Source organism: Chlamydomonas reinhardtii, chromosome 16 (assembly GCF_000002595.2).
Source record: "Chlamydomonas reinhardtii strain CC-503 cw92 mt+ chromosome 16, whole genome shotgun sequence".
Taxonomy (NCBI): domain Eukaryota; kingdom Viridiplantae; phylum Chlorophyta; class Chlorophyceae; order Chlamydomonadales; family Chlamydomonadaceae; genus Chlamydomonas; species Chlamydomonas reinhardtii.
In genome coordinates this window covers 4,417,047-4,431,282 of record NC_057019.1, presented here as the reverse complement: position 1 = coordinate 4,431,282, position 14,236 = coordinate 4,417,047, and the positions used below count along the sequence as shown (strand labels likewise).

At 66.8% G+C, this 14,236-nt stretch overlaps 3 protein-coding genes across 3 annotated transcripts in view; 2 read left to right on the top strand and 1 right to left on the bottom strand.

The window, feature by feature from the left end:
• The first annotated feature begins 184 nt into the window (after positions 1–184).
• On the top strand, positions 185–5,470 carry CHLRE_16g671050v5 (uncharacterized protein). Its single transcript, XM_043071163.1, has 6 exons — positions 185–773; positions 995–1,275; positions 1,567–2,690; positions 3,008–3,849; positions 4,048–5,074; positions 5,312–5,470. The coding sequence occupies exons 1-6, from the start codon at positions 387–389 to the stop codon at positions 5,401–5,403; spliced, it is 3,753 nt and encodes a 1,250-aa protein (XP_042915865.1). The 5' UTR covers positions 185–386; the 3' UTR covers positions 5,404–5,470.
• A 2-nt stretch (positions 5,471–5,472) lies between these two features.
• On the bottom strand, positions 5,473–11,404 carry CHLRE_16g671100v5 (uncharacterized protein). The gene is made up of 11 exons (XM_043071164.1): positions 11,128–11,404; positions 10,914–11,026; positions 10,510–10,654; positions 9,551–9,687; positions 9,173–9,298; positions 8,673–8,830; positions 8,203–8,357; positions 7,755–7,806; positions 7,382–7,501; positions 6,959–7,000; positions 5,473–6,736 (listed from the first exon to the last, which is right to left on the bottom strand). The coding sequence occupies exons 1-11, from the start codon at positions 11,298–11,300 to the stop codon at positions 6,557–6,559; spliced, it is 1,401 nt and encodes a 466-aa protein (XP_042915864.1). The 5' UTR covers positions 11,301–11,404; the 3' UTR covers positions 5,473–6,556.
• Positions 11,405–11,554: 150 nt separating this feature from the next.
• CHLRE_16g671150v5 (uncharacterized protein) overlaps positions 11,555–14,236 on the top strand; it is a 6,035-nt gene continuing 3,353 nt past the window's right edge. Inside the window, exons 1-5 of the mRNA XM_043071165.1 lie at positions 11,555–12,031; positions 12,698–12,795; positions 13,217–13,303; positions 13,540–13,603; positions 14,010–14,099. Of these exons, the coding sequence (XP_042915863.1) occupies positions 11,701–12,031; positions 12,698–12,795; positions 13,217–13,303; positions 13,540–13,603; positions 14,010–14,099 (670 nt within the window). The 5' untranslated portion in view covers positions 11,555–11,700. The remainder of the gene's footprint in view (positions 12,032–12,697; positions 12,796–13,216; positions 13,304–13,539; positions 13,604–14,009; positions 14,100–14,236) is intronic.

Genomic DNA, 14,236 nt, shown 5'->3' with positions numbered 1-14,236 from the left:
TCTTTACATGGAGGAGGGCATGAAACTGCGTCGTTCTACACATTGCGACGGCAGATACTCGGCGGAGTGGACAGGGTCGGATGCGGGATGGGCACCATGCAGTCAGTGCATGCTGGGTGGTGGGCGACCCCCGCACCGCACGCAATAACCTTGACAGAGAGCTGGGCCTGAAACTGCGTCGTGTGTAGAACTGCACATCGCGACGGCGGATACCTGGCGGAGCGGACAGAGCTCGGATGGGCTCCATGCAGTGCACGCGGGGGCGCGGGGTAATGGGCAATTCTGGTCAGGAGAATCGCACCCGCGCGTCGACCCACGTCAATATAGCTGCTTGCTGTCGCACCCGACTCACTGCAATATGTACAAGTAGCGCGCACTCAGTCAACATGAGTCGCCTCATGGAAGAATACACGCGCAAAGCGGCTGCATATGAAGCTGCACTGTCCAAAATTGCATCCACTAATAGACCTGTCAACAGCACAGCATTGCTCTGGGAAATAAAAGAGACGCTGTACGCTGGCGTCGGCAAAGGGTCGCAGGCTTCCTCTCCAAGCGACTTGCAGACCCTTCACAGAGCACTTAATGGCAGCCGCGTTATTTCTCTCGGCGCAAAGCTGACGCAGCAACTGGCCACAGTTGCGGAGGAAGCCGAAAACGCAGGAGTCATCGAGCGGTTGGGCCCTCAGAAGGCGCGCGAGGCGCGCCTCGCCCTGGGGCAGGCCTTGTGCCTATGCCTGGATGGAATCGCGGACGCTGGTCGCGGCCTAACGCACGTGAGTAACATCGTAGCGGGTGAAGGCCAGTGGTGAGGAAGCCTCAAACACGGGTTCGTGCCAGGCACACACCTGGAGCACGACTCCGGCCTCCGCGTTCTTGCTTGTCCTTGCCCGGTCGCCTTCTTGCCCGGTCGCCTTACCGAGCACGCTGAACGCCTTACCCGCTTATCCGTTCTCTCGCCGATCCCTGTCACGGTCTCCTTCTCCCCCCCTTGCAGGCCGGCCCACCGGACCACGCGGAATTCATGGCCCGTATCCGAAACCCCCGCACCCACCCCGTCAACGACCTGGTCACGGACCTGACGCTACCTGACACCATGAAGGCGCTCGCGGCGGCAGCGCGCTTCGTGCGGTGCCGCCTGTGGCCGCTGGCGGAGGAGGAGCTGGCAGCGGCGGCAGTGGCGGAGCAGGGGCAGGGGCAGGGGGAGGCAGGAGCGGGCGAGGAGCAGGGCGAGGAGGAGGCGAGCCAGGGAGCTGGCGGCGCGGCGGCCGGCTCGAGGTGGGCTTGTTCGGGGGGAGGGTTGTAGGTGCCAGCCCAAACTGACCCGAACCCAATGCAAAAGAGCGAGGAGGAGAGGAAGGGATGGCTAGCAGGGATAGCCCCTGGCGCCACAGCCTCGCAGTGCAGTGCCGGCTTCCTTAGGGCCGCGCCGCAACCAGACAATGCCAGAAGTTAGGACTGATCACCGCTTGGATCTGCTGGGCGTCGCACACAACTCAGCCACCATTCTTTCACCATGCAACACCCTGCCAAATAGCAGCCCTGCCCCATCACGGCCCCATCGTGCAGCGCGGCCGACGCGCCGCCCATAAACACAAAGGTCAAGATCAAGCGCCTGAACGACTCCATCCGCGTTATGAAGCTCGACCCAGTCGACGCCGACAGCGCCGCGCAGCTGGTCCGCCAGGCCGGCGCCGCCGGCGGCGCACTGCTGCTGTCCGCCTGCGCCGCCCTCCATGGGGCCGTGGGCGTGGTACGACACGAGTGCGACGTCATGAACTCCGCCACGCCCTTCGCACAGGCCCTGCTAGGCAGCCTCATCTCGACGCAGGCGCTCGATGAGATTGCGGCCGCATTCCTGGCGGCTCCGCCGCCGCCGCAGCCGCCTTCTGCCGCTCCGTACACTTCCGTGTACTGCATGGCTTTTATGACGCTGACAGACGTGCTGACGGATGTGTGTGGGCTGGCGGGGCCCTGCGGCCCAGGGCCCATCCAGTTGCTGACGCAGCCGGCTCTGCTGCGGCTGCGCTACGAGATGTTGGAGCAGGTGGCGGCCACGGCGCCCGGCGGCGCGGACGAGGGCATTGAGGGCATCGGCAACGCCGGCGGTGGCCGTGGCACCGGTGCAGCAGTGGGGTTGGCGGCGGCGGGCGGCGCCGCCCGTGTGCGGCTGTGGCCAGTCATGCAACGCGACACGCTGCGTGCGGTGTTCGGCCCGCGCGTGCAGCTGACGCGCAGCATGTTCACGTTTGTGGTGAACGCCGCCGGTGCGCCCATTGCGGCGCAGCAGCACAGTGAGGCCGCATGCGACCGCGCCGCTGTCATGGCCTTCCCCGACCGCCGCCGCGCCGTCGCGCTCGCCGCCGCCGCCAGCCGCGCCCTAGCCGCCAGGCTGGAACACTTGGGCGCCGCCGGCGCCGCCGAGCCCTCCGCCGAGGCCCGCGTCACGCCGCGGATGCTGTACGACGCGGCGCAGCACTTCCCGCCTGTCGTACACGCGCTGGTGGGCGCCGCGCCGCCGCGGGAGGCGGCGGCGCTGGTGGGCGATGCATTACTAATGTACGGCTGGCTGCTGCGGTGCTTAGTCACGCCGGCGGGGCTGGCGGGCGCGGGCCGGGGGGGGCTGGAAACGGACAGTGAGAAGCTGATGCCGTTCTGTACGACATACACGATCCAGGACAGCCCGCTCAACGGTGAGGGTGCGGTTGCTTTGTGCTCGCAGAAGCGTGGTCGGGGGGTCAGCTGGGGCTGTGGTGTGTGTGTGTGTGTGTGTGTGTGTGTGTGTGTGTGTGTGTGTGTGTGTGTGTGTGTGTGTGTGTGTGTGTGTGTGTGTGTGTGTGTGTGTGTGTGTGTGTGTGTGTGTTTGGCGAGCAATGTGGGGCAGAGGAGGTGCATGGGGCAGCGGGTAGCATCAGGGGAGAGGAGTAGCCATCGGTGTGTGACGCACACCAAACCGCGCCTGCCGCCCGTCCCCACCCCTGACATGTGACGCATACGCCGCCGCATGCAGACGACCCACTTTTCAAGGCGTGGCGACGCATGACGCCGCTGCAGCGCGCCGCCGCCGCCGCCCGCGCCCTGGCGGCGCGCATCCCGCAGTCCATGGACGGCGTGGCCCGGCAGCTGGCGGCGCAGGGGGAGGTGCCGCTGGAGGCTGTAGCAGGCAGCGCCGACCTGGTCACGCTGCTACTGCGGGCGCAGCTGCAGCGCTGGCGCGCGCGACTGGCGGCGGCGCTGGCCGCTCGGGAGGAGGCGGAGGCTACGGAGGCTGCGGAGGGAGCGGAGGAGGGGGTGGCGGGGGCGGGGGCAGCTGTGCTGCCGCCGCTGCCGGCGCCGCCATCCATATCGGAGCTGGGGCTGCTGCTGACGGCGGTCAAGGTGATTCGCTGCGAGGCAGAGCGACTGGCCGCCGAGAACGCCGCCGCCGCCGCCTCCAGCAGTGGGAACAGCAGCAGTAGTGGCAGTAGCAGTAGCAGCAGGGCGGCGCTACTGCCGGCGCTGCTGCAGGGCGCGGAGCCGGTCCACTGGGTGCTGGCGGAGCACCTGATGCGGTGGGTGGGGCACCGGGAGGGAGGCCTGGCCTCGCTACTGCCGGAGCTACAGCCGGCAGCAGCAGCAGCAGCAGCAGCCACCGCTGGAGGCAGCAGTAGCAGCGCCAGCAAGGCTGGGAAGGGCAAGAGCAAATCTGGCTGCAGCACCGCCACTGGTGGCGGCGGCGCCGCCGCCGCGGAGCGGTTGGCTCTGGGCGAGGCGCAGCGCGTCGTGCTTGAAGCTATGGCGCTGGCGGGCGTGGCGGTTATGCAGTTGTATGGCGAGATGCTGGCGGCGGCTGTACGACACTGGGATGAGCAGGTGTGGGCTGGCGGGGCAGCGGTGGGCGGGGTGGGCGGGTAGTTGAGGCGAAAGCGGGTTTCCCGCCCGTCGCTTGCCACTCTAGGGATAATCTGGGACCTCCATCATGGTTGCTAACCAAGCCGCCTGCGCTGCCGTACAATATCACAACCTGCCTACTCCATGTGTGCTAAGGTGCTCCTGTCTGTTTGCTTTCAGGATGGGCAGCAGGCACAGCCGGGCAGCGCTGCGCCGCCGCGGCGGGCTGCCGCCGCCGGCGCCGGCGCCGCCGCCGCCAGCAAACAAGAGCTGTGCGAGCGCCTGGCGGTCATTGCCGTCCAGCTGCTGGTGCTAGTGGCGCTACTGCCGCCGCCGGTGCTGCTGGCGGCGCCGATGCCGCCGCAGCGGCTCATGCCGCTCCTGGCACGGGCGCTGCTGCACGTGCAGAAGCAGCTAGGGCTGGGCGGCGGCGGGGGAGACAACAAGGGCGGGAAGAAGAAGCAAGGCGGAGGAGGAGGAGGAGGAGGTGGAGCGGCGGCGCCGCAGGAGTGGACGGCAGCGATGGACGGGTGGCGGGAGCTGGTCCTGCGGCTGAGTGCGGAGCCGCGCTTGTGCGCCGCCTGCGTGCCGGGGTGGCTGTGGGGCGCGCGACGCACCGACGGCGGCAAGGTTGGCGGCGGCAAGGCTGGCGGCGGCAAGGCGGGTGGCGGCCGGCGGGAGGTGGACAGCCTGCAAGTTGACTTGACAGCGGTGGCGGCGGCGGGAGTGGAAGCGGCAGCGGCGGGCGCCGGGGCGTCGGCTTCGGCTGCAGCCAGCGCGTCAACGCCTCCTGCGGCCGCCGCTGGAGCCGCGGAGGCGGGGACGAGTGGCGGCGGAGGCGCACCAGGCGTGGCCGTGCGCGGCCCTGTGCTGCTGGTGCGCGGGGCCGTGGTGGCGTCCACCCTCGCCTCGGCGGGCGCCGAGTGGTCGTCTCAGGCGTGGCTGCAACACCAGCAGCAAGTCGTGTCGCTGGCGCAAGCCACGCTACGCGCGGAGCATCGCGACGGGGGCGGGGACGAGGCGGCGTATGAGGGCTGGCGACAGGCAGCGGCGGCGCTGCCGGGCGGCGGGGAGGAGGGCATCCTGGGGCCGGCGGCGGCGCGGCTGTGCGGCAACCCGCGCTGCTCCAACTTCGGCGGCGCCAGCGAGGCAGCGCTGGAGCTGAAGAAGTGCACGGCGTGCCGGGCGGTGCGCTACTGCGGTGCAGGTGCGTGACGGGTGTGCGGGTTGGGTTGATGTCGCCTGTGGGTGGGCGGGCTGAGGGTGCCAGTTTTGCTGCCAGGAGCCGTCATGTTTGAAGGTCAAGCCCGGGTGTGGTGCATCTGGATGGGGGCGTGTTGGGCCGTTTGTCCCTGCACTGTAGTGGCTTTGTGATCGGGGGCTGCACCCGTGTTGGGACACTGATGGCATGCAGTTGCCCGCCCGCCCGCCTGCCACCCCGCAGGCTGTCAGAAGGAGCACTGGAGGGCCGGACACAAGGAGGCGTGCCGCCGGCCGCCGCCGTCAGACACAGCCGGCACGCAGCCGGCCGGGTGAGCGCGGCGATTCAACTTCACACGGCGGGGTGCTCTGTGGTGGTAGGAAACGAGAGAAAGGAAACCCGCAGACTGTGCATGCAATATCGGTACTGTATGTGTATGCATAAAGCCCATCTCAAACGGCGTGTGTGTATGTGTATGTGTGTGATGCTGGTCTGTTGGGAGCTTCTGATTGCACGTGCATGTTGAGGCAAGCTGCGCGACTTGTGACTGGGTGACTGGGTGATGGAGGGGGCGGTGTAGGGGTGCTGTCTTACAAAGACGCCTACCCTGACAGGCGGAGGCGGCACAGGGTGCCCTGCAGCCTTGCATGCCATGACAGGAGACTCCAGAACTGATCTGTGTGAAGTACTGAAGTGCTGAAGTGCTACTGAGCTAGCCCCGGGGCTGCTGCGGCCATCACCGTGAACCGTATGGCAGCAGATGCACGTATGCTACTTGACGCGTGTGTGATACACACGGCCTATGCAGCAGCCCCCAGGCATCCGCCCCCCCCTATCTGTAACCTGTATGCATCCCTGTTCCCGCCAGCAGCAGCAGCACGCGCTTTTCCGGATTGTGTGTTGTTACCAGGGAACGGACCTCCCCTGCTCACTACTGGCAGCTCCGAGTCCCCAAAGGCCGGGAAAGTCAATTCGCGCACTTCCGCCTTACCCTTGCTGCCGGCCTTCGGTGTTTGCAGCAAACGTACGGCACTCCAGAAGACGGCACGCGAGTGCACGCAAGCCACACTCGGGTGGCCACGGTCGCACACGCTTCACAAGCCATGCCACAGAGGCCACTACGCACTTCCTCTCTACCTCTGCGCACGTCGCCGCCCGGGTGGGGTGCACCCACGAACCTGCAAGCCGGCCCCGCTGCCGCTTCCTCCGCCCCCTCCTGCCCCCGTTCGGGCTCCCCGCACCCGACCCCGCGCCGCCTTCGCAACCAACGCCGCAACCAAAGCAGGACCCGAGCACGCGCAGCAACGACCGATCGAGCCTCGCTTCCCTCGCCCCGTCCCTGTCCTACATCAGCAACCCGCATCAAGCCGGCCTAGCACGGCACCCACCACACCAAACACACAGCCACGCCTGCCACAACACACTCTCCCACGCCAGCCCCAGCACCCCCACCCCCAGCACCACTACCGCGTTCCCCCCACCAGCTGCTCACATGCCGCCGCCCGCGGCGAAGGGCCCGAAGTCACCGTCGCCACCCAGCCCCAGCCCCAGCCCTTGGCTGCCGCCCGCGCCCTGGCTGCCTCCCAGCCCGCCGCCGCCGCCTCCCAGGTCGTACTTGGATCGCTCGCGCGCCGTCACCTTGGACAGGTAGGCCCGGTCTTGAGACACCTGGAGGAGGGGAGCCGAGGGGGCAGGCAGGGAGGAGGCGCGGGAGAGGAACGCCAGAGGCACGACGAGTGAGGCGAGGGAGAGAGGTCAGCAAGGAAACGCAGGAGCGGTGCGGCGGCAGCCGCGATGCTGCTGTTCCCGCCGCCTGTCGCCTGCCGTCGAGGCCATCGCTGCGCCGCACGGCACAGCACGGCACTGCCTTTGCCGCAGCTGCCTGCTCACCATGTCGTGCGCCTGCTGCAGCCGCTTGTTTAGCTCCAGCACCTGCAGCGGCGGCAGTAGCAGCAGCAGCAGCAGCAGCAGCACGTGCCGTGGCGGGAGCGGTTTTGTGACGAGCAAAGTGAGAGGGCGATAGCGCGCGACTGTGTGTGCGCACACCGTCACACCGTCACACCTGCACACCGTCACACCTGCGGCCCGACCACTGCGGCCCGGCCGCGCCACCCTCGCACCAACATACTTCCGGTGATGCCCCGGCACCCACGGCGATCCCTGCCACTTCCTACCTCCCAACACGCACTCAGCACACATACTCGTAACTCCGGCGCCGTCTGGGTGGGCTTGGTTTTGTCTCTTGTGGTAAATATCTCACACGCGCACACCCACGCGCACACGCACACACCACACAGGTGGCCTCCCGCGCACCTGGCGCAGCCTCTCGTCCAGCGCCGCCACGCCCGCCACGTTGTCCCACGACCCGCCCGCCGCCGCCGCCGAGCTGCTGCCCGCTTGCCCGGAGGAGCGCGTCTCGTCCGCGAACCGCACCTGCACGCACACGCGGCAGACGCGCAGCACACAAAGCATGATGCCGCAACCAGCTCATGTGCCACGTCACGCAAAGCATGCGCCGCACACACCACGTCACGTGCAGGTGCCGCGCCAGTGGCCGGCTACAGGTTCCACAGGTGGGCGCATCAAACAGCACCCCGGCTTTGCTTGCCCCGCGGCCCCCGCAGCACCACCACCAGCAGCAATACACTACGATGCCAGCAGCGGCCCTCCCATGCAGCCCCCTCACCATGCCGGTGCGGCCGTCGATCTTGGCGTGGATCTGACCCGCCGCCACCATCCTGCGACACGCCACGTCATGACACACCGATGGACGTCAGGAAGTGAGGAGCGGAGCAGTGGCGGACAGGCGCGCAAGGATGAGCGGGCAAAGCTGCGGCTGTTGCTGCTGCTGCTGCGGCAGCGGTGAGGACTGAGGACTGAGGAGGAGGTGGTGGTGGTGGTGGTGGTGGTGGTGGTGGTGGTGCCGCGGAACCTCCCGCCGGCACCGCACGACACCGGGCGGGTGCACGGACTCCACTATCTGCTATTCCCCCGCGCTACCTCATGCACGCCCCACCCTCCCCGCAGATCCCACCCCACGCATAAACCCCTCCGCCCTCCATCCACCCACCCACGCGAAACCCACCACCCTGCACAGCGCCCGCCCACGCCTCCGCCGCCGCCCCGCAACCCACCGCAGTATGTGCTCCTCCGCCTCCGCTGCGCCCGCCAGTCCGGCGCTGGCGGCGATGTCGGCCAGCGGCAGCGTGAGGAAGGTCTGCGTGAGGCGCTGCACGGAGCGCACCGTCAGGCTGGCCACCACCTGCTTCACCAGTCCCAGGTTGCCGTCCTGAGGGGGGGGGTTACATTCATGATTAGTTAAGGAAGTGGTAGGGGGGCGGGTGGGGAGGAAGGAGTGTGGTGTGTGTTTGTGGAGCGTGTGGGCGTGTCTGTGTGGGTGTGCCTGTCCCACCCTCCTCCATCCTCCTCCGCCTCCTCTGCCTCTTCCTCTCCCTCCTCCTCGCCTGCAGCCCTCCTCCGGCCCCCCAGCCCCCCCCCCGCCCCCCCGTCGGTAACGATGACTACTGTGTACCTTTGTACCTGGCTACGAGTTCACTGCGTAACCTTTATGCGTGTAACCCCCCCTCCCCAGCGCCGCACCCACCGCCGCGAACACCGCCGCGTGCTGGTCCGCTACGCGCCTGAGCCGCTCCGGCTGTCGGGCGGCGGCGGCGGCGGCGAGGTCGGCGTAGGGCCGCGCCTCGGCCTCCACCATGTGCCGAACACAGCTGGACGTGAACTTGGGCAGCGGCAGCAGCTGGCCTGTGTGTGTGTGTGTGTGTGTGTGTGTGTGTGTGTGTGTGTGTGTGTGTGTGTGTGTGTGTGTGTGTGTGTGTGTGAGTGAGAGTGAGGCGCGGGCAACTGAGTGGAATGCATGCGTGGGCATGTGGAGTGAGGCTGGGCGGCTTGTGCGCATGGCAGGCCTGCGGCAGTGTGTCCATACATACACTTACTGGCGCACGTGTGCCCTACAGCGTGCCCTGCCTACCCTTTCTTGTCCGTCTGTGTCCAGCAAACCCTCCTCCCCTCCACCGCTCCCCACTCCCCGCTCTCCTCATTCAACCGCCTCCAATCCCCTCCTTTCCTCTCCTCATCTGCCCTCACCTGCGTGTATGAGGCACACGCACACGTACTTCTTGTAGGCCGCCGCCACGATGGCATTGCCCACCACCGCCGGGGCCGTCAGCGCCTGCAGCAGCAGCTCCAGGGCGCGAGCGTGCTGCTTGCGGCCTGTGGTGGCGCGGGCAGCAGGGGAGTGTTGCGCGGTGGGCAGCAGCAATAGTAGCAGCGGCTGCACTTGCAGTTGCAGCAGTGGGTTGTGGTGGTGCTGCTGCTCGTCTGCCGGGCTCCTCCTCTTCCTCCTCCTCCTCCTCCTCCTCCTCCTCCTCCTCCTCGTCGTCGTCGTGCCTCCCCCTCCCCCCCTGGATTCTCCTCCTCCTCCCCTCCTCCTCCCCTCCCCTCCCGGGGCTGCCCTGCCCTCACCAATGGCCAGCATGCCGCCGTAGTAGCAGTACAGGAACAGGTCGGTGGGGGTGCAGGTGGTGGCGGCGGGCGACACGTCGTAGATGTCCTGGCCCAGCACCTCCGCCGCCGCGTTGTAGCAGCGCGACAACAGGCAGCTGCGCAGAGGGGGAGGGGAAGGGTTACATGCATTTAGTTTACGGAGTGAAGTTGTAGCCAGGTACAAAGGTACACGTAGTCGTTGTTACCGATGGGGAGGGGAGGTTACATTCATAAGCGTTTTAGAAGTGAAGGCGTAGCCAGGAACAGCAGCATAGCAGACGCGTTGTTACCGATGTCCGCGGGAGGGTGGGGAGAAACATGAGGGCACCGGGGGAAGGGTGGCAGTTACCAACCCAAACTAAGACTACTGACGCGCCGTGGGTCGTGCTTTCCCGCTCCAAACTGCCCCCTCCTCCTGCTCCTCCGTTCTGGCTTGGTGGGAGTGGTGGAGAACCCCACCCCTTCAGACTACGTGCTCCCAGACCGTCCCCGAAGACCACCCGCAACAGCACCGGCACCCGCACCTTCACCCCTCCCCTCCTCGTCCTCCACCACCTCCTCCTGCTCCTCCTGCCGTAGCCCCCCCTCCTCCTCCTGCTCCTCCTCTTCTTCCTCCTCCTGCTCCTCTTCCTCCTCCTCCTTCTTCCCCCATCCTCCTGCCTCCGCCCCCCCTCCTCCCCCCCCCCGCTCCCCCTCCTCCGCTCCCCCTCCTCCGCCTCCCCCTCCTCCGCCTCCCCCTCTCCGCTCCCCCTCCTCCTCCTCCCCCTCCTCCTCCTCCCCCTCCTCCTCCCCCTCCTCCTCCTCCCCCTCCTCCGCCTCCCCTCCTCCTCCTCCCCCTCCTCCTCCTCCCCCTCCTCCGCCTCCCCCTCCTCCGCTCCCCCTCCTCCGCCTCCCCCTCTCCTCCTCCCTCTCCTCACCCCCCCACCGCCGCCACTCACAGCTGGAAGAAGTCGGCGTGAAGCGGCGTGAGCACCTCGGGCGCCGGCTGCAGCGCGCGCAGACCGCAACGCAGCGGCAGAATGCCCCGCCGCGGCGATCCCGCAGCCAGCACATGCTCCTTCAGCTTCTTGGCAACCGCGCAGACTGCGGACCCGGGTGGCAGCAGCAGCAGCGGTAGTGTGAGCGGCAGTAGCAGGTGCGGTAGTAGCAGGTGCAGGTGCAGGAGCAGTGGCATTGTAAGCAGTGCCGTGGGAGCGACAGGAGTAGCTGGTTCCGGTGCCTGCCTGCGTGCCACGAAACCCTAGGCTGCGGGGCGTGCCTTATCGACCGCCTCCCCGCGCCGGTCCCGCCCTGCCCCCTGCCCGCTGCCGCGCTCCCCTCTGCCCCGGCGCTGTCCACTCACAGACGTCTGGCGCCGCCTGAATCTGAGCCGGGTCACAAAGGGTGAAGAAGCGAGCCGCGTTGTCGATGAAGGCAACATCGGGGGCCTGCAAGTTGCCTTTCCCCAGGTAGTACCTGCGAGCCAGATATGACAGTCAGCATTTTGCCGCTTGCCACGATAACGCAGGGGCCCCAAGGCACGCCATGCGCTGAAGATCTGCGCGCGCGACACTCACAGGAAATACCCAAAGCCCAGGGAATGCTGCACGGGGTCCAGAGTTTGAAGGGCAGCCGCAATGTGCTGGTAGTTCTGGGTAAACACCGCCTCGGAAGACTTCAGCGTGGTGAGTAGCTGGTTGATGTCATTGGGGTTCGAAAGCGCCACTACCTGAGCCACCAGGCCCTCCATCTTTATGGCTTAGCTACGCCAGCCCAGGCCCGCCAAAAAGAAAGGTCCGGTTCTCACAACTCGTCGTGTTTGGCTAGTCCTGTTGATGCTTACAAATGTGCAATAGTATTGTTATCATAAGGAACTGCGAAATGCAACGTGCAAGGCACAGGACTTGCATGCACGTCTGGTTTTCCATGTTGCAGCTGACCCTCGCCGGCAAATCAATCGCCGATATGGCAATTGCCCATCATAAAAGACCTCACAACATTCGAATCAAACATATGTCCTGACGAATAAGCTCCAGAAAGGCGAGTGCACGACGGGGCATGTCGCGCCAAACCCGGGCCGGGCCATAATATCGCCGCGGTGGCCTCATACACCAGCAGCATAGTAACTGCAGCTTAGCGCCGCAGCCGACATGGCGCCGAGGCAAGCTGCTGAAGCGGGCAGTGCCCTTCCCGCAGCACGCACTGCTGCCGCTGCTGCCTCAACCACCCACGCAGCCGATTCGGAGCCGTCCCGCATCGAGCTGCTAGAGTATCATCGCGGCCACGTCGCCGGAAGCGTGGTGCTGCTCGGCGACGGCGACAGCCCGACCGGAGCACGGCAGGAGCGCAGCGGCGCGGGCGCCGGCGCCAGTGCGGCGGCCGGGGCGCGAGGCGCTCAACGGGGCTGGGGGGTGCTGTCGGTGTTGCGGGCCGCGTTCCTGCCGGAGGGATTCCCCGAGTCCGTGTCACCCGACTACCTGAGTGAGTGACGGGGATGGGGTGGCGGGGGAGCGGGCGAGGGTGGGGACTAGGAGGGAGCGGGTTGGGAGCCTGCAACACACCCGTTCTCGCACGGCGGCGGCACGCCGCGGCGCGTGTTCCGTTCATGCGCCAGGAGTGCAGTCGTCAGGCAGGGCGGTGCAGCACACGCACCTGCAGGCATGTGACGTGCTGCCCACTGCCGTACTCCCACACACGTGTCCCCACATGTCCCCCACGCGCTCCTCGCTCTTGTGCAATGGGTTTGACTTAATTTTGAGGCTGGTTGTGGACGGAACACAGAAGTTCTACGTCACAAAAGTATATAACCCGGACGCGGACGGCGCCCTGGGGCATCTAGATATGTCTTTTGCCGACTATCCTGCTACACTGGTACATCCACCCCCCGCTACACGTGCCCTCACGCACCGCTCCCAGGCACCCATGTGAGGTGCCTCAGCCGCCACGACACGACACGCCACTACACCACCCGCGCCAGCCGCCTGCACCCTCCCCCTGCTCTCTCATTGCCCCCCACTGCTCTCCCATTGCCCCCCACTGCTCTCCCCTCCCTCCCACTGCTCTCCCTCCCACCCCACCGCTCTCCCCTCCCTCCCACTGCTGTCCCCTCCCACCCCACCGCCCTCCCCTCCCCATGCGGCCCCCCAGGCTTCCAGGCCTGGGACACGGCGCAAGCCCTCAGCTCGTACGTGCGCGGCATGCTGACCAGCGCCGCCATACTGCGGGGCGTGGGCGTGGGGCAGCAGGTGCGAGGCAGGGCCGGAGGTGGTGTGTGGTGTGGTGTGTGGTGTGGTGGGGCGGAGGCGCTAGGCAGTGCGGTGGGGCTGGGTGGGGCTACGGCGGTGGCAAGGGCTGTGCGTGCTGCGTTTAGGACTAGCGCAGCAAGGGGGCCGGGCTATGGCTGCAATTGGGCAGGCGGCGCGGCAAGGGGGGGGGTCAGGCAGCAGGGCAGCAATGCTCCGTGTGCCCTTCCGCCCCCGCCTGCACCCCTGCCTGCACTGCCGCCTCCACCCGCCCTGTACGCCTCAGCTCCACCGACTCCCACACTACATCCACCTCTCATATCCCCCCGCACAAGTACCTTGACGCCCCCTCTCATTTCCCTCAACCCCTGCCCAACCCCTCCTCCCCCCCCTCCTCCCCCCCCACACACAACCATCTGCACAGGCCTCCAGTCCGCTGGCCGCCGTGTTCACGTTCTTTTTGCGCGACATGGCCGGCATGGCGGGGGGCATCCTGTTCGCATACGCCGAGGTGCGAGCCTGCTAGGAAAGGAACAGGGGAAAGGGCTGGCATACTGCAAGTGTATGCGTGGCTTAGAGGGCAGAAGGACGAAGGACGGATTTATGAACTGCTTGTACTTTTCTGTCCTAAGCGGGGGGTTCTACGGCCACGCCCCCCGGCCGCTTCCCCCACTCCCTGCCCCCGCATCATCATAAAGTTGACCCCCGTTCCCCTGCCCCTGCCGCTCCCCTGCCGCTGCCGCCCAGGGCTCCAGCTTTGACGCGTGCGCCAAGCAGTGGCGGCTGTTCGCCGACATCGCCAACGACCTTGGTGAGGGGGCAGTGGGAGCAGCGGGGGCAGTGGGAGAGGTGGGAGCACGCACAGGCACATGCAGACCGACTCGTTGCTGGTCGCGTTGCTGGGTGGCGCGCACATTTCATGTGCCACCGCAGTGAAACGCGCACATACACACACAAATACGGGCTTCGGCACACCAATACACATCAGTCAGACCTGCTGCCTCCTTGTGCTCCTCCAACACCACACACCGCCACACCGCACCACGATATACCACACGGCAGTTCTACACCACACGGCATCACACCATATCACGCTCCTACACCACACCACACGACATCGCAACTATAACACAGTCCTGCACCACACCGCAACGCAGCACCCTACACACAACACCACCACGACCCTCCACGCGCACCCCCGCCCCACACACACGCAGGCATGACAGTGGAGCTGGCCTCGCCGCTGCTGCCCCGCGCCCTGTTCCTGCCCTGCGCCTGCTTCGGCAGCATCGCGCGCAGCGTCACGGGTGCGTTGTGTGGCGTGTGTGGCGTGTGTGGCGTGTGTGCGGTATTGTGCGTGTTGTGTGCGGGTGTGCGTGTTTATTGCAGAGCACAAGGAGAACATGTGTGTGTGTGTGTGTGTGTGTGTGTGTGTGTGTGTGTG

Bases quoted from the DNA above. Each gene is read 5' to 3' on its own strand.
- CHLRE_16g671050v5 (XM_043071163.1), top strand. From the start codon at position 387: ATGAGTCGCCTCATGGAAGAATACACGCGCAAAGCGGCTGCATATGAA. The intron at 3,850-4,047 runs GTGTGGGCTGGC...GTTTGCTTTCAG, and splicing joins TACGACACTGGGATGAGCAG to GATGGGCAGCAGGCACAGCC. The intron at 5,075-5,311 runs GTGCGTGACGGG...GCCACCCCGCAG, and splicing joins GGTGCGCTACTGCGGTGCAG to GCTGTCAGAAGGAGCACTGG.
- CHLRE_16g671100v5 (XM_043071164.1), bottom strand. From the start codon at position 11,300: ATGGAGGGCCTGGTGGCTCAGGTAGTGGCGCTTTCGAACCCCAATGAC. The intron at 10,655-10,913 runs GTGAGTGGACAG...CCGGGTCCGCAG, and splicing joins TCAGGCGGCGCCAGACGTCT to TCTGCGCGGTTGCCAAGAAG. The intron at 7,502-7,754 runs GTGAGGGGGCTG...GTGTGCGTGCAG, and splicing joins TCGACGGCCGCACCGGCATG to GTGCGGTTCGCGGACGAGAC.